Source organism: Bufo gargarizans, chromosome 1 (genome assembly GCF_014858855.1).
Source record: "Bufo gargarizans isolate SCDJY-AF-19 chromosome 1, ASM1485885v1, whole genome shotgun sequence".
NCBI classification, from domain to species: domain Eukaryota; kingdom Metazoa; phylum Chordata; class Amphibia; order Anura; family Bufonidae; genus Bufo; species Bufo gargarizans.
In genome coordinates, this window is record NC_058080.1 from 535381263 (window position 1) to 535400193 (window position 18931).

General features: G+C 47.7%; 1 protein-coding gene across 2 annotated transcripts in view; it reads right to left on the minus strand.

Moving 5' to 3' along the window:
* GCN1 (GCN1 activator of EIF2AK4) overlaps positions 1-18931 on the minus strand; it is a 78666-nt gene that overhangs the window by 41930 nt on the left and 17805 nt on the right. For both annotated transcript variants that reach the window (XM_044275420.1, XM_044275421.1), the window contains exons 10-20: positions 17376-17450; positions 14994-15122; positions 14851-14901; positions 13093-13191; positions 11892-12065; positions 11434-11586; positions 9929-10021; positions 9379-9454; positions 9134-9293; positions 2927-3116; positions 2724-2848 (exon numbers count right to left, since the gene is read on the minus strand). In XM_044275420.1, the coding sequence (XP_044131355.1) occupies positions 2724-2848; positions 2927-3116; positions 9134-9293; positions 9379-9454; positions 9929-10021; positions 11434-11586; positions 11892-12065; positions 13093-13191; positions 14851-14901; positions 14994-15122; positions 17376-17450 (1325 nt within the window). The remainder of the gene's footprint in view (positions 1-2723; positions 2849-2926; positions 3117-9133; positions 9294-9378; positions 9455-9928; positions 10022-11433; positions 11587-11891; positions 12066-13092; positions 13192-14850; positions 14902-14993; positions 15123-17375; positions 17451-18931) is intronic.

Consider the following 18931-nt stretch of genomic DNA (forward strand, 5'->3'; position numbering starts at 1 on the left):
TGTTTTTCTATTTAATACTAATCCATGTCAGGCTTTCCCGGCGATCACATCGCTCCTTCAAGTTTTTGGTTCCCTTTCAAAATTTTCTGTTAACTTCTCAAAGTCTATTGTACTAAATGTCTCCCTATCGACACAATTGCAAGATAAACTACAAAAAACTACCCCCCTTTCAATGGACTACTCAATCAATGGTGTTCTTCGGGGGGGAAAAAATAAAAATCACCCCAGATTTCACATCCTTATTCTCAACAAACTTTCCAGATATACGGTACCAGAGAAATTGGAGGCGTTATTAGGTTCCTGGGAGATATCTTTTGTTTCTTGGTTTGGGCATAGAACACTTCTAAAAACCTTATTGCTCCCCAAGGTTTTATACTATTTACAGGCCTTACCAATACCAATACCCCCCCAAAAAAATTTAACGTCTACAGAGCATATTTACATCTTTTTTATGGGGTGGTAAAAAATCTAGGCTACCCCAAAAGTATTTAACCCAACACCCTAACAGAGGGGGTCTGGGTCTCCCCAACCTATTTTCCTATCACAGAACAATAATTTGTACAATGCTATCTAACATTCGCAAGACAAAAATACCGGTAACCCCTAAAATATTTTATTTGGTGTTTTTACTGGCTTTAAAAGGGTCGAAAAACACACACACCCTTTGCCAGGTCTCATTAGAAACTGCTAATTGCCACATACTGGAGACAAGCATAGCCTCCTCCTGCTCAACACTGGATCAACAGAGGTGACCAATTGTATCGGCTAGAGCAACTAGCACATTGGGAAATGCGAACACCCCTCAAATTTGCAACAATTTGGCAACCCTGGAAGGATTTCCGAGGTTTTGCGAGTCCTTAATATATAGTATTCACTTTAAACCACGTGTGCCTACTTCATTGGTGCACTGACCACTGAATGAGAGTATAACATCCCTTCAATCGATGTAAGATCCCTCATCAATCCCTCCCCCTCTTTTCCTATACTCTTCCCTTCCCTGTTTTTACCCCATCCAGTTTATATTTTATTTGCATACCAAGTGTTACAAATATGTCACACTGCACATTGTCACCATTTTCCCTTATCAAACTTAAATTGGGGAATCAGATATCTACAAATGCGGCATACTTATTATGTTGGTATTTGTATTCGCACGTGTTGTGCAAATTATTGTAAAGTGATGTTTGTCATTTTATAAAACTAAGGGTGGGTTCACACTAGCGTTATGGAGTCCGTTATGGCTTTCCGTTATAACGGAAAATAACGGAATCCATAAGACGGAAGGGCGGATCCGTTTTGCTGCCCATAGACTTACATTATGACGGAATGCAAAACGGACGCCTTTAAAAGGCATTCCGTTTGCTCTCTGTCCAAATAGAAGTCTATGGGAATCAAAACGGATGGTTCCCATTATGCAAGACGGAAGACAAAAGTCCTGTCGACAGAACTTTGTTTTCAGTCTTAAATAACGGGACCCAGACGGATCCGTTATGTTTTCCCATAGACTTCTATTAAGACGAATCAAAATGGAATGCCTCTTAAAGGCTTCCCTTTTGTATTATATCCTATGGATTCCGTTATTTTTCCTTTATAACCCTGTTATAACGGAAAGAATTAAAGTCCAGCAATTCTAAATAGAGTTATATGTAATGGTTTAAGGAGTAGTAAGTACTAAAGTCCAGCTAGGCAATAACCCTTTGTAGAAAGATTACACTTTTAATAATAAATGCCACAACAAAAGATCCACTGATGTCCCAAGGTGCAAGGATCCACCAGAAAAGGACATACTAATTACCTTGATAGGGCAACTGTCCCTAATTGCATGCCCTGAGGCTAGACCCTCTGCCCAGGGGCGACCCCTAATGGTGGGGACCCCCTGCCCTCGAGTCGCTAGCCTAGGATCGAGGGCAGGGGGTCCCCACCATTAGGGTTCACCCCTGGGCAGAGGGTCTAGCCTCAGGGCATGCAATTAGGGACAGTTCCCCTATCAAGGTAATTAGTATGTCCTTTTCTGGTGGATCCTTGCACCTCGGGACATCAGTGGATCTTTTGTTGTGGCATTTATTATTAAAAGTGTAATCTTTCTACAAAGGGTTATTGCCTAGCTGGACTTTGTTATAACGGAAAGCCATAACGGACTCCATAACGCTAGTGTGAACCCACCCTAATAAAAATAATTTTAAAAACAAAACTGTTGATGTTAATAGGAACCGGTGACCATAAAAATGCAATGCGATCTGCAGGCAGCATGTTGTAGAGTCTGAGGATCTAAGCAGACTGGTATTTTTATTGGAAGAGTCAGTATAATGTGTATTTTTTTTTTATTTCAACTTCTGGGCTTAGGAGTCATGTGGGCGGTCCTATCAGTGATTGACAGCCGTCCCTCTATGACTGTGCATACAGACCACTCACTATGCCCAGAATGTTTAAATTAATACATTTCAAGCTTTACTGGCATAGATTATAAGAAACGCCAGCCTTAGTAAATCTCCTCCATAGTTTTGCAATGGGTTTTTCAAGGTCAGGCTGATACTGTCAACCCAAGGCCAGTAGTTCCAATGTAGAGAATGAGCAGGCAGGTTTTGCAGATGAAAACTAAAATGAAACAGGAATTCTAACTCTACCAAGGATTTGGGGCTATAATGGCTGCTGCTATAGCTTTAATATGAGCTGTAATTTGTTTTAGACATATACGTCACCATCTAAATGTAATGTACACTTACCTGGTCACTAGTAGTATTAGAAGTGATTACAGGTAGAAAATCATCAAATCTCTTGTTTATGAACTCAGCAGGGTCAATCTTCAGTTTGTACATAAGGTCCACCCACAGGTCCCTGTATGAGGAGGCTGAATATAAAAGAAAAACATTAGAAGGCACAAGGAGTGAGCCACCCTTATTTTTCTTCAAATTTGTCTTCTTCTTACCAACAAATTGGTGATTAGCCAGCACCAGAAGCTCTTGTGCCAGATTTTCTGCTTCTGCAGAGTCAGCCTCTAACCCTGGGACACATGTAAGAGCATGAATGGCTTCCTGGAGGACCCTTGGTGAGAGGTTACATTTTCCAGGCTCTGCTACTTCCTCAGAATCGGTGACTGAATTATCAACTGGTAACAGCTGTGAAAAGGAGAAATGTTGCTTGTAAATCTAGCAAAAAGGAGATTTTTGTATAACTTACCAGTTAAATCTCTTTCTCGCTCTTCCTTGGGGGACACAGACCTTGGGTATAGCTCAGCTCCCTAGGAGGCGTGACACTAAGTAAAACTGTTAAGCCCCTCCTCCATCAGCTATACCCTCAGCCTGGAGATAGAGGCTACCAGTTGCGTGTCCAAGTAGTGAAAGGATAACAACCAATAACGGAAACAACCAGCCAGCAACCCAACGGGGCGCCAGACCATAACCCTGTAACCAAACACAGAAGGGTGGGTGCTGTGTCCCCCAAGGAAGAGCGAGAAAGAGATTTAACTGGTAAGTTATACAAAAATCTCCTTTTCTCGCCCATTTTCCTTGGGGGACACAGACCTTGGGACGTTCAAGAGCAGTCCAAGAAGGGAGGGACCACAAACCCAAGGCGGAACACCACCAGAGCATCAGGAAACCGCTGCCTGCAAAACCAGGCGGCCCAAAGCAGCATCCGCTGATGCATGCGTATGCACCCTATAGAACTTTGTGAAAGTGTGCAGAGAGGACCAAGTGGCTGCTTTGCACAACTGTTCAGCCGAGGCCCGATGCCTCTGCGCCCAGGAAGCTCCGACTGCTCTGGTGGAATGAGCAGTGACGCCGAAAGGCGGAGGTCTGCCCTTGGCTCGATAAGCCTCAGACACCGCCAGTTTAATGAAACGGGCAATAGCCACCTTGGAGACCGCCAACCCTCTGCGCGAACCCTCCGGAACCACAAACAGGGAGTCCGTGCGCCGAAAGGACCCGGTGACCCCCAAGTAAATCCTCAACGCCCTGACCACATCCAGACGGTGCAGTTCCCGTTCTCTGGGGTGGGAAGGAGAGGGACAGAGCGACGGAAGGACGATGTCCTCATTGATGTGAAAGGCGGAGACCACCTTTGGCAGGAAAGTCGGGACAGGCCGAAGCACAACCTTATCCTGGTGGAAGATCAGGAAAGGTTCGGAGCAAGAAAGAGCCGCTAACTCCGACACCCGTCGGAGAGACGTGACGGCCACAAGAAAGATGACCTTGCAGGACAGAAGGCGAAGGGAGACCTCCCGTAAAGGCTCGAAGGGGGCTGATTGGAGCGCCGAGAGCACCACACTCAGGTCCCAGGAAGGAACTGGAGGGCGGTACGGCGGAACAGAGTGAGCCACCCCTTGTAAGAAGGTCTTAATTGGCCCTAGAGGGGCCAGGGGACGCTGGAGAAGAATAGACAGCGCCGAAATCTAACCCTTCAGAGAACTGAGGCACAGCCCCAGGTCCAGACCCGATTGGAGGAAGGACAGGATTGTGGGAAGAGAAAACCGGAGAGGTGGGATGCTCCGGGACTCACAGAACCCCAGATAGGACCTCCAAACCCGATAGTAGATCCTAGAGGATACGGGCTTACGAGCCTGGATCATGGTGCGGACTACGTCCGCGGAGAAACCCCGTCGCGTTAAGACGGCGGTCTCAATAGCCACGCCGTCAAACGTAGCGAGCCTAAATGCTCGTGGAAGATCGGTCCCTGAGAGAGAAGGTCTTCCCTGGAGGGCAGTGGCCACGGTGCGTCTGCCAACAGCAACATTAGGTCGGCGTACCAAGTCCGGCGGGGCCAATCCGGGGCGATTAGAATCGCGGGAACGCCCTCTGCCGCGATCCTCCGAAGAACCCGTGGCAGGAGGGGAAAAGGAGGAAAGACGTACAGAAGGGAGAATTCGCGCCACGGAAGGACGAGCGCGTCGGCGCCGTATGCCTTCGGGTCCCGTGCCCTGGCCAGGTATAGGGGGACCTTGTGGTTGAATTTGGAGGCCATGAGGTCCACGTCGGGGCGACCCCAGCGAAGACAAAGGGCTTCGAACACCTCTGGGTGCAGGGACCATTCTCCCGGGTCGATGGTGGACCGGCTGAGGAAATCCGCCGCCCAGTTGTCCACCCCCGGGATGTAAATCGCAGATAAGGCCGGCACATGCGTCTCCGCCCAGAGGAGAATGAGGGTCACCTCTTGCATCGCTGCAGCGCTGCGAGTGCCTCCCTGATGGTTTATGTATGCCACAGCCGTGGCATTGTCCGATTGGATCCGAACAGGGTGGCCCCTCAGCAGATGGGTCCAGTGTCTGAGGGACAGAAGAATCGCCCTCAGTTCCAGAATATTGATTGGAAGTCTGGACTCCGATAGAGACCAAACGCCCTGGACGGACCGGGGAGGGAAAACCCCCCCCCCCCACCCCCGTAAGCTGGCATCTGTGGTAATCACCAGCCAGTTCAGTGGAAGGAAGGACTTCCCCAAGAGGGATATGCAACCACCAGCCGAGGGAAGCCCGAGCCAGGGGAGGCAGAAGAAAGGTCCTGTCCAGACTCCTCGGTGATTTGTCCCAGGCCGACAGAATTGCCCTCTGAAAGGTGCGGGATCGGAATTGTGCGAACGGCACCGCTTCGAAACAGGCAACCATCTGTCCCAACAACCGCATGCTGGATCTGAGGGAAGGGCGGTGATGACGGAGGAGACTGCGAACCGACCCGCGAAGGGCCAGACGCTTGTCCGACGGAAGGCGGACCTCCGCCAACTCTGTATCCAGGAGCATCCCCAGGAAGATCAGCCGTCTGGAGGGGGTAAGGGAAGATTTGGGGTGGTTGATAATCCAACCGAACCGCGTCAGGGTCTCCAGAGTGAGTTCCACACTGCGGGATGTCTGAGAGAAGGAGGGTGCCTTGACCAGGATGTCGTCCAAGTATGGGAGAAGAAAAACACTTCTTGAACGTAGAAGGGCCAAGACAGGGGCCAGGACCTTGGTGAACACTCGAGGAGCCGTCGCCAGACCAAAGGGAAGGGCGACGAATTGGAAGTGATCGTCCCCCACCGCGAAGCGCAGGAAGCGGTGATGACATGGAGCAACCGGAACGTGGAGGTATGCATCCTGAATGTCGATTGAGGCCATGAAATCCCCTCTTTCCAGGGAGGCCACTGCGGACCTGAGAGACTCCATCCGGAATCTCTGCAGTCGGAGAAAACGGTTCAGGCGTTTTAGGTCCAAGATCGGACGCACTGAGCCTTCCTTCTTGGGAACCACAAAGAGGTTCGAGTAGAACCCCCTGAACCTTTCCGTCGGAGGCACGGGGGCGACGACACCCTTGTCCATTAGAGAGTGAATGGCCGCGAAGAAGGCGGCCACTCGTACGGGATCTCGCGGAGGACGGGATCGGAAGAAACGGTCTGGCGGAATGGACGCAAATTCGATTTTGTATCCGCAAGATACAATCTCGAGCGCCCATGCGTCTGAGATGTGGGCCCGCCATACGTTCCTGAATAGGAGAAGGCGGCCCCCCACCCGGGTGGGTGGGGGCGCACCTTCAGGCAGAGGGCTGCTGGCCTGTGGGAGCCCGTGCAGGCTGGGACTTGCGCCAGGTAGGTTGCGTCCGAAAAAAACGGCTTCTTGCGTCTATCCTGGGCTGGGCCAGAGGAAGAAGAACTGGCCGCGGGTCTAGACCCGGTGGGCTTGCGAAAGGACCGAAAACGGGACGAACCAGCGCGACCACGGGGGGCGCCCATTGGCCTGGACTGGGGGAGGTGAGTACTCTTCCCACCCGTGGCCTCTGATATAAGTTCGTCCAGACGGGTTCCGAAAAGTGAATGGTAGGCCGGCCAAAGAGCGTTTGGAAGCGGCGTCCGCCGCCCAAACCTTCAGCCAGAGTTCCCTCCTGACAGAAACTGCCAGGGCAGAGGAACGGGCAATCAGGGCACCCGCATCAAGGGAGGCCTCACAGACGAATTTTCCGGCCTGAACAATTAGTTGGGCTAAGGAACGGAGGTCCTGAACAGGGACGTCCGACCCCAACTCCCGTTCCAGTTGCAAACCCCATTCAGAGACCGCTTTGCCAACCCAGGCGGAGGCAAAGACCGGTCTAAGGGCCGAACCAGAGGCAGTAAATATGGCCTTGGAGAGGGATTCCGTACGACGGTCCTCAACAGACTGGAGGGAAGATCCGTCCTGTACAGGAATAGTAGTGCTTTTGGACAGGCGAGCCACGGGAGGATCAACCTTAGGCGGGGATGTCCACGTGGTCACAGAATCCGCTGGAAAGGGATAACAAATGTCCAGCTTTTTGGGTGTAATAAAGCGGACGTTAGGCCGAGTCCAAGCCTTGGATACCACAGAAGAAAAATCAGCGTGTATGGGAAAAAACCTTGGAGGCCTGTTTGGGGCGGAGAAAGGACACGCCGGCCTGTTCAGAGCTGGGGGGGTCATCGTGTAGCTGAAAGGTATCACGGATGCTAGTGACAAGATGCCCCACCGCGGACGCCAATTTGGACGGAAGCTCTGAGTCCATGTCCACGTCCGAATCCGCCAGTTCTCCCTCAGAAAGCGTATCCCTTTGAGAGGATAGACTTGACTGAGCTCGCACGCATGGCGGAGAGAGCGAAGCATCTGGAGAAGATGTGCGCTCAACCCTTGAACGTTTCTGAGTATGCCGGGCCCTGGAAGATTCGCTGGGAGGCAGGGAACCAGTGGGGGCGGCAGAAACGGTAGTCCCAGCGGGTGCGACAGGGATTGTGGCAGCCTGCGGGAGAGGCGGTCTATCCACGAGACGGCCCACTACGTGTGTAAGGCTTTCCACCGCCTGAGACAGAGACCTAGCCCAGTCAGGGGGTTCAGAGGCACCGGGGGGCGCAGCGGGAAGCAGGCCCTGCACCGGGGCCTGACATGCAAGGCAATGCGGCCCAGATTGCCCACGCGGAAAAAGTTCCTTACAGGCGGTACAGGCATGGTACCAGGGTTTGGGGGCACCTGTGGGATCTGACATGCTGAAGTGTGGTTGTACTCTAATATAGAGACCACAAAGGGTTATAGCAGCTATGACCAGGAGGGTTAGGAGAGGGTTAACTGTCCTACCAGTGCCTCAGAAGAACGTCAGGAGATGGCCCAGATCAGCAGCAGCAGAGAAGCAGTGAACAGCAGTGAGCAGCAGAGAGCGCCCACAGAAGCCGAGCGATGTACACAGGAGGTTAGAGTCCCCCACCGTGTCCCAGCTTCCTGTCAGGAGTGAGGAAGCGCGGGAAACCTCAGCAGAAAGCGCGGGGAACAAGCTCCGCCCCCTCCAGCGCTTGAAATGTCTCCTGTGAAGGAGAACGTAGCTCCACCCCCAAAATGACGCGTGTGTAAGCCCCGCCCCCTGCCGGGCCCGCTAAGCCCCGCCCCCCGTTCTCGGCGGGAAGGGGGGGGGGGTGAAAAATGGAGTCAGCCCCGAATGAGGGGGAGGGGGAGGGGGAGGGGGAGGGGGAGGGGGAGGGGGGGGAGAAAGATAGCAGCGTGGGGGGGGAACGGCGTGGGGGTGCTGAGGATGCTGCTGTGCTGCATTGTCCTGCAGATGAGCGCTCAGAATGAGCGACCACGGGTGCCCCCCTTACCCAGAGGGGTAGATGCTGCAGATAGGGACGGGGTATGGGCTGGAATAGCCATCTCACCGTCCGACGTCTTCACCCTCAGTCCTTTCCAGCAGGGTCGCCCCTTCAGCCACTGGCACCGCAGTGGCAGGAAGCTGGAAGAGGGGCTTGGCGTGCGGGCGACCCCCTAGCTGGCGGGATGTAGGGGAGCCATTGCTGCCCAGATCCTCCTATTGCTTCTGTGGGGGAGGCAGCAGTGCAGATAAGTTGGCACTGGCGCAGCTCAACCCCGGGAGAGCAGAGAGGTCCATGCGTCTCTGGTATCCCTAGGAAAAAGTAAATATCAAAAGTAGAAAAATAAAATATCAAGGAGAAAACAGCCCTGCAGTAGCAGGGAGTGTCTTGCCTCCTTGGACACTAAGCTAAAACTGGTAGCCTCTATCTCCAGGCTGAGGGTATAGCTGATGGAGGAGGGGCTTAACAGTTTTACTTAGTGTCACGCCTCCTAGGGAGCTGAGCTATACCCAAGGTCTGTGTCCCCCAAGGAAAATGGGCGAGAAATAATTTTTTAACTCCTGTCCCAGGGGAAGCAGATATAATCCCCTACCTTGTTTGAATTTAGGACAACCTTCAGCTCATGCAAGAGGCCATGCAACAGTTTGGTACCCCCAAGAGAGGCCAGCAGCTTCTTGATGGTTTGTTGACACTGCTTCCGTACTTTCCATGAGCGAGACAGCAGGACAAGAATCAAAGCATGGTAGTATGGTCTAAAAGGCAAAACAAAGGGACAATAAACCTTCCAGTCATTACAGGAAACAAAATGTATAAAGCCACCATAAATTGTGAACTTACTGAGCGCGGTTGTCAGGGAACCTGTGGATGTGGTCTAGTAGAAGCCTCTCACATAACTGCAAAAGTGTGCAAAGACCTAAAGAAAGACAACATTAAGATACAATGATCATTTCATTACGTACTGAGATGTAAAGGGGTTGTCCAATGTGGACATATATGGAATATTGATAGGACATTAATGTCCTATAGGTAGAGAGAGAGAGACTCATGTGCCGCTTTCTCCATTCACTGCTACGGTTCTGCTACTTTCAGAACACATATGCCAAGATGGGACCCGCACCTATCAGACATTTATGGCATATACCATAAAAGAATATACACTACTGAACTAATAAAAAAAGGCATTCACTTTATAGGTTGATCATTACCAAAATACGCACAAAAGGTTACGTCAATTTTGCAGGTTTGGTTAAAAAAAAAAAAAAAAAAGGCATTTTAATTGAAGGGCAGATCTGGGTAAAATGAGACACTAGAAACTAAGGACACGCTGATTAAAGCAAGCAGTGTAACATATTAGCAGGCTATTCAAGTGAAGATTCATTTTACTTACACTCCTCAGTTGCTACGGAAATAAACTTATCAGAAGTGAAGATCTGTCTCTTGTCATCAGACAGCAATTGCCAAAAGTTGTTCAGCTTGTTTTCTGCAAAGAAAGGAAATATCAAACATAAAAAAGGAAATGGTGAATGTATGCAATCTAAAATATAGCGGAGTGTGGATTATAGAAAGAACAATAGGGCGACAGGAGGGAGATTCAACACGTCGACCCCCATCGATCACAGTGCTTTTTTTTTTATAAGGACAGATGTCCTTCAAATCATTAAATGCTGTTGTCATTTCTAAGATTGCAGATATGTAAAATAGATTCAATCTCCAACTATGTATTTTTGTTTTTGCACCGTGGCACAGGAGAATATACAGTATAAGGCTTGATTCACATGACCGTGCTCAGTCCAGGAAACACGGATTGTGTGTCGGCCACATCTCCCGGACCAACCGTGGCTCATCTGACCCAGACGGCATCATAATGATTTATGATAGTCAATGCTTATCTGATAGGGGGTCTACTATACTGTACTCAAGTCATTATCATGTCAGTACAGTACAATAGTCTTGTGATTAGAGATGAGCAAATTTCATATTTTGAAATTCGTTCACACTTCTTTTGGTGGTAAAAGGTGAATTGAGTTATGATTCCGTTACCACGGACCAAAACGCAATTCCATGACGGAATGCTTTTAGAGGCATTCCGTCATAATAGAAGTCTATAGGCTGCATAACGGAAACAGGACGGATCCGTTATAGCGCCCATAGACTTCTATTATGACGGAATGAATAACGGAATGTCTCTAAATTGCGTTATGGTCCGCGGTAACAGAATTGATAATGCAATTCTGCTTTTACTAGTAAACGAATCGCAAACTAATTTCATAAGCGGAAATTCTCTCGTCTCTAGTGAATAGGGCCCTATCTAGCAATATCAGATTGATGGGGATCCAACTCCCAGCACACCTCATCCTAATGAGCTGTTTGGCGGGGCTCTTCGAGCGCTGCATCCCCTTCTACGTTTATCTGGACTTTTTTTTTTCTGGGGATGCCAGGAGTCAGAGCACTACTGATCCGATAGTGAGGACTTATCCTGAGGATAGGTTATCGATATCATGAAACTGGATAAACATTATTTTATTCAGTATAAATATATTTGCAAACTACGTTGCAATAATAGCTGCACAAGTACATTGGTATTATAGTACATAGATGCCTTCCCAGTTCTGCTGGTTGTTACTGGAACTTGGGGGAAAGTTTAGCTCTAAACTAAAGACTGCAGGATTTTGAATGCAGCTCTGCACTATAATACCAGGATCGGTCGGGAGTCAGCAGCAGTTGGTGTATAAAATGATAAATTGCATCAGATTGAATGAATCTGGTTTGTGCAAAAAGCCCAACAGGCAAGTGGTGGATTTTACATCCAAAATGATAAAATTGACTTTAAAAGGAAATTGTTATCAGTGAAATCCCTAAAACGATGGCAGAAGGTAACATATAAAATCTTACCAACTTGACTTTCGGTGACAGAAATCCGACAAACAAGCACAGCCGCAGCCAGGGCTTCTGTTAATATGGATACTTGTGCACTTTGTGCTGCCGCCTTCTCCACAGTTTGAATCAAAAGGGGTAAAAGTCCCAGAGCTTGCCCCAGTGTATCCCCTACAAAAAACAGAATAGTAGCCATCACTTTTTTTTTCTGTAATTTTATATACAATTTTTTACAAATATACATGATGCTATAGTTTAAAGGGGTTTTCCAGGAGGTGCTTATTGATGAAACGCATCCTTAGGATCAACATCAAGATGGTCTAACAGCCCCCTCCCAACGATCAGCTATTTTCACATGCTCCAGCGCCGTCCGTTACTGGGCACCAAAACTACACATCTCTGTCAACCGTCTGTAAGTCGTGGAAATCCCCTTTAATGTGTAGTCATGTATGAATGAAGAACACTGCTGAGCGTACCCTTGAACGATACCAGCATGCACTGGCAATATGCATGCCTCACTCCAGAGGTGCTGGTCTTGAGAGAAGCAGCTTTCTGAAACCATTCTATGAGCTTCTTAGGAACTTCAGTAGTGAACTTCTGGCACCACAGAGCAAGCTCCGAAACAGCATGAATAAGAGTTCCTTCATGAACTGCAGAAAAAGAAATGTAGTATTACAAACAGACATTTTCCATCCCATACAGGATATGAAGGACGGTTTTATGCCAGCGTTTCTAACCGATTGCACACTTACTCCTAATCTAGTCCAATAAATTTGCACTTGGATTTGCTACTACCATAGCTAAATGAATTCTTCGATTCAGGGTTTAAATAATAAAGACCAAAAAGTATAAATACCAAGGGGGTCAATTACTAACCATAGGGGATGGGCCGGCAGGTCCGACTTATTTATCATTTTCTATGCCCGTTTTAGGCATAGAAAATGGTCTGCGTCTTTTCATAACTAGCGAATTCACAACCGGATATATGGGTTTTTAAGACCAGCGGCCATCTTGCCTGAGCTGTTCTTAACAGCATTTAGAAACCATTAAGCAAATTGCTTTACGGCAGCTCCATGGTCCATAGACACAATGGTCAGAAGGGGACACTATTGACTTCTATGGTAGCGTCTTCTGGGCACGCTCTGTGACCTGTGCAGAGGTCATTGTACAAGGAAGGAATAGATGAGCTCTGACAATCACCTATTGTAAATGGAGGATCCTGTCTTATCTATACACAGAGGTGATCTCAATACAGGCAGGAATCAGGATGACAGATAAGCAGGTGACTGCAGTAATGTGATGCATATTATTAGGCTTAGTGGCCAGTGGGAAAACTGCAGGATGTTATAGCTTTTCTTTAAATATAGATATTGACATGGAAAAGTAAAATTAACATCATCAAAAGTCCTATAAAAATATGTTAAACATAAAAAACGTGATTTAAACAATAGGTCATTTTCTGCCGACACATTTCTTTTAGATCGTTTTTGTTATGTCTTCCTATGAACTGTGGAATCTGAGGGTTTAAACTGCCAGGATCTACAATCCCAGCAGGGAGTTAAGGGTGCCAGCTGCAAGCGCCTGTGCCATTACGTGCTGTATGTTATATAACACTGGTGCAAATTAGCAATCCCTCAAACTAAACAAAATCATGTTGGTCAAGGTACACGTTCTTACCTTCCTGCTGAAGAAAAGGAATAAATAATTCTGAAATTGTCCCGCTCAGCTCCTGACTTGAGGTGCCGGAAACAACATGGCGACTTAGAGCACCAATCCCTTAAAAAAGAACTTGTAACAATTAATGCCTGAAAAAAAACTATTCAGCAGATAATTTCAGTATATAGTCACCAATTAACCACAGAAGCAGCGCAACCTGCATCCATGTGTATTATATAATAAGGGTTATATATAAGGATTTGTATTATAAATTATCTTCTATCCACAGGGTAGGCAACAAGTATCTATTCAGGTCTGGGGCAGAACAGATGGGACCCCCACCAATCAAAAGAATCGGGGTCCAAAGTCCCTCAAATTAATGGATCGGCAGTCAAGCATGTGTACTGTCACACTATTCATTCTATATAGGTCCGCTGTAGATAGTTGAGCACTGTGCTCGCCAATCTCCAAATATAGATTTCATAAGAATTTCTAAGGGTCCATTCACACGTCCGCAAAAAAGGTCAGCAATTTTGCGGAATGGGTGCGGACCCATCCTTTTTTAATTGAGCCGCAAAAGATGCGGACAGCACACTTCCGTTCCGTGGCCCCGCTGAAAATAGAACATGTCCTATTCTTGTCCGCATCCACTTTTATAGTGCCAGCCACGTGCGGTCCGCAAAATGCCGGTGTCCGTGTTTTGTGGTGAATGGACCCTAAGGCTACTATTACACCTACGTTTTCCTTTCCAGTATTGAGATCCATCATAGGATCTCCACACCAAAGGAAAACACTTCAGTTTTGTCCCCATTCATTGTCAATGGGGACAGACAAATCTGAACTGAGTTCACCAGAATGCATTCCGTTCCATTTGGTTGCAGAGCAAGATGGATCCAGCATGAAACACAATGTAAAGCAATGGAGCCGAATCAGTTTTTGCGGACACAAAAGAAAACTGATCCGGCGCCTAATGACTTACAATGGTTTTAGTGCCGGATCAGTCTTGGCCATTTTAGAGATAATACAACCGGATCCGTTCATAATGGATGCAGCCGGTTGTACTATCCTAATGGAAGCATTTTTGCTGAACCCTGCCGGATCCAGCAAAAATGCAAATAAGCACTTGATTTTTTTTAATTTGGATTCAAATAAAACATGGGCCTTTTATTCCCTGTGCTGGGCGACTTTCTTTATTGTAGACACAAGGTAACAGAGGATAGGCTTAAAGGGGTTTTCCGGTTACACAAATTTCTAAAATGTATGAGAATTAGGGCTCATTTACACACACATATTTGGGGTCCATGCTCTAGGATTCTTCACAAAGTCACTGAGGTTTCTACTTATAAAATCTATGGGAAAAATTGTAGCATGCTAAACCACATGCAGTATCACAGTACTAAAGGGGTTTTGCCATCACAGACAATGGAGGCATATCGCTAGGATTGCCTGATAGGTGGGACCCGCACCTACACAGACAATGGAGTGGGGAAAGTAGTGGAGGGCGCACTGCGCATGCACCCTCCATTCATTACTATGGGGCCGCCGAAAATAGTCGTGCTATTTCCGTCGGCCCCATAAAAATGAATGGGAGCGGGGGCAGTATGGGAGCAGCGCTTGGTGGTGGCCAGACCCCGGGAAACCCAGGTCCTCCATCCATTGTCTGCGATGGGAATAACCCTTTAAGGTACAACAAGGGTCTAAATGGCAGACCCAGTTTGTATTCCATGAACCTTTGTGTGCTTCCCTGCATTATGTGCCTTTAAAGCTAAAAATATTCACCTGAAAGAACACTCATCTTCTGAGCCACAGCTGAAAGCTTTCCTTCTGAACCTGAAATATAATGTTATACCAATATTATATTATGCACAGAGGCTTTGTGCGTATACCAACATCACACATTGTACATTACACATGTATCTCACCTCCTAGGATCGCAAACAAATGCCTTCCCAGGGCTTCAACAGCAGCTGGGTCACTGCACTGGTGGGCCAGGTTCTGCAAAGCCACCACAGCTCCATCCATAAGTTGTGGGTTGTTAGATTTCAATTGCCCTTAAAAAGATAAGGAAATAACATTTTGGAACGAGTATACATTTAGAACTGAACCTTCCTTGTTGACATCTAAAAAGTGTGTAGGTCTCCCAACTATACCCTGAAGCCTGCTGTTGAGGGTGATTTCAACCACCTGATCGTTTCATCTACCAGAAGAGGAGCACTGACAAACCCGATTCTCATCACTATGTGTCATTAGCGCTAGTCTTGCTAAAGCATAGTTTTCCCGGAGCAAACCCTTACATCAGTTACGCCTGTTTCATTTTAATTTTTTTTTAACAAAAAACGTAACATTTCTTTACTCAAAGAAACCATTTTATTATATACAAAGCTCCATATTCATGTGTCCCTCACATTGAAAGCAGTTGCTAATGTAATTTGTCAAAATGCCACATACGTTACTGTATTCTGTCCCCCAGCTGACCTATTGAGGGCCCCAAGTTGTCAGTGAAGTAAAAATACTCCGTTCACATCTGCGTCAGAAGTTCCATTCAGTGCCTTAAGAACTTTTTTCTCATCCACAAAAAAAGTTCTCCCAAACAGAAACTTAACAGATCCTAATATAGTTAATGGGATCTGTTAAGGCTCCGTTCCTGTCAGTTATGTGACGAATCCGGCACTTCCATTATTTTCGTTCTTCTGCTTCTATAACTGAGAAGCACAGAAATAATAGCGCTAATGTGAAAGTGCCCTTAACTGTCACCTGCCACGTCCATGGCCTACAAGATGGTAGCAACCGCTTTCTATGGCTGCTCCTGGGGACCCTGTATTCTGTAGGGCATGGACTCATCTGGCGATTGCGCAAATACAGGGGATTATGCTGCCTGTTTATGTGCAGGCACCCGATGCATCCATTTGCTATTCAGCGACTACAAAAGAACAGTGAAGACCCAGGGGCAGCCAGAGGAAGCTGTCACCACCATCTTGTAGGCCTTCCACGTGGAGGTTGAAAGGTCTATCTGTTCAGCTAACTAACACTGGGGCAGCTAAACACCTCCATTGGGTCAGCTGGAAGACTGTATATAGTCAGATATGCCTTGAGTTCCATCGAGTGGCCGTTGTAGCCAGAGATTTATCTTTTAAAGGGGTTGGGCAATTTCTAATGTAATTTAGACAAATTACATTAGCAAATGGCCAATCTATTTAAAAGATAAATCTATGGCTACATGCAATGACCATTTAATGGAACTCAATCATAATTGCATCTTCAGTAAGGCAGCTGGAACGTTATCAATACTAACACATTTTACCAATTTTATTTGTATTTGGAGGCACTCTAATAAATGTAGATTTTGGGGAACACTAGCCAACTAATGTGTTTTTGCAATACGCTTCATTATTTTGTCCCCTCACTAGTCACAGCATACTGGTTACATAATGAAGTAGGGGATATAGAAGATAAAGGTGTTCATACATATTCAATAGCCAGTAGGTCAACCCCCTTTCAGCTGACAGTTGAACGCTTGGTTCAACTGAGCATGCATGTGTTCTGAATGGGCAAAGGGGATAATCCGCTGTCCGACATAGGCTTATCTCCTTTAAGAACTAAGGCACGGACATGCTGAACTTCAACATGCTCAATCCTGTTCCAATATAGGCCAAACCATCAATTACAAACTAAATGGTCGGCTGGTCCGGCCAACTTTAGTCAAAGGTGTGTGGCTACCTTTACAGTCCCACACATAGTATAGGAGCACAGCGTATCATCTATAAGAGCCCAAGAGAGGGAGACCTAACTCCAGGCAGTGTGAAAGCAGCTTAGCATGTAACAAATAGAGAAATAAATTGTTATTCCCTGGGTCAAAGGGGGTTTAGATAAACTTAATTCATGACTATATATGCACTCTAGTCAGACACAAGACGTTTTCCATATTGCATGTGAAGAGGTCCATCAATATCTGATTGGTGGGGGTCCATCACCTGGGACCCTCACAGATCAGCTGTTTAAGAAGGCACAGAAGCTCGCCGTAGTGCCGTACACTGTATAGCAGCTGTGCTTGGTATAACAGCTCAGCCCTATTGACTCCAATGGGGCCGGTTTCGTCTAGGCCACATGACTGATGAATGAGACGCAATATGGCCTAGGCAAATCTGGAAAAGGCCGCATCGCTTCCCAAACAGAGTGCCGCTACCTTCCCAAACAGCTGATCAGTGGGGGTCCCGGGTGTCGAAACCCCATCGATCGCATACTGAGTCAGCAGTATAAAAAATAAAATAAAAAAACTCTCGGAAAACCCTTTTAATGATACATACCAGCTAATCCTTTACCAATGTCAAGGGCATACTGGCTCAGATCAAGAGTCACAGAAGCACAAAGGGAGGAAATAGCTGAAATAAAAAAAAAAAAAGGATTAAAACGAGATTTTTGTATTACTTACCAGTAAAATCTTTCTCTCGCTCTTTCCTTGGGGGACACAGAAGACCTTGGGTATAGCTCATCTCCCTAGGAGGCGTGACACTAAGAAAAAACTGTTAAGCCCCTCCTCCACAGCTATACCCTCAGCCTGGAGAGAAAGGCTGCCAGTTGCGTGTCCAAGTAGTGAAAAAAGGCAAAGTCCAAAAGTGGAACCAACAAGCCAACTACCCAACGGGTAAAACAACTCGGAAACCGTGCAGAGAAAACCAAAGAATGGGTGGGTGCTGTGTCCCCCAAGGAAAGAGCGAGAAAGAGATTTTACTGGTAAGTAATACAAAAATCTCGTTTTCTCGCCCAGTTTCCTTGGGGGACACAGAAGACCTTGGGACGTTCAAAAGCAGTCCAAGAGGGGAGGGACCACAGCACCAAGGCGAAGCACCCGAAGGCAGCAAGGAAATGCCGCCTGCAAAAACCAGGCGGCCCAAGGCAGCAGCCGCCGCCGAAGCCAGAGTACGCACTCAGGAGAACCTGGTAAAGAGTGCAAGGAAGACCGTGGCCACCCTGCACAATGACATGGCTGAAGCCCAAGGCCTCCGGCCCCGGAGGCACCAACCGCTCTGGTGAAATGAACGGTGACACCAAAAAAACAGAACCCTGCCCTTGAGCAGTAACCACAGCAATAGCCATTTGGTTAAAGCGGAGGAAAGCACCCAGGAGCCGTTAACCTTGGCGCGGACCTCCTGGAAACAAGAGACCGAGCGTCGACAAGAGTCGGAGACGTCCAAACAAAAAACCGCAGACAACTCAAGTAACAGAGTCCCAGTCGCAGGTCCAGGCCAGACTGGAGAAGACCGAATCATGGGAAGAGAAAGGCAGAATTGGGTGAATGACCAGCTTCCTAAAGAACCCCAGGGAAGACCCTAAGTCAGACAACAGAACCTGGACGAAGCACGGCCGGGAGCTAACACTAGTGTGCTCGCTGGACTCGTCTGGGCAGACGGGAGGAAACCCAATGCGAGTAAGCGCAAATCAGTGACACGGGCAAAAAGGTCGGGAAAACTGGTCCCGTCGGCCCCCGAGCAACGCCGTCCCGAATCCACGCGGAGTGGGGGAGCAGATGGACAAACGGAAGGAACCGAAAGGGACCGGCCAGTATCCAACAGACTCCAGGACAAGTCAGGCTAAAGTCCTTGTCGTTGTAGCCACCACAAGAAGGTGGTGTTCTACAGTCCCGGTGTGGGGGCCTGAAGGGTAATCTTGACAGAAGAAAGTAGGCCCGCCAGGTTACCGAGAAGGTAAAGTCCAAGTAGGACCATCGCCCAGAATGGTAAAAGTAATCTGCACCCAGCGGGAGGACAGAATGCGGCAAACCCGGTAATAGGCACACAGCTAGTACAGCCAGTGTGAACCATGGAGACAGTACGAGGTCATAAGGAACACCGGGACCATCCAT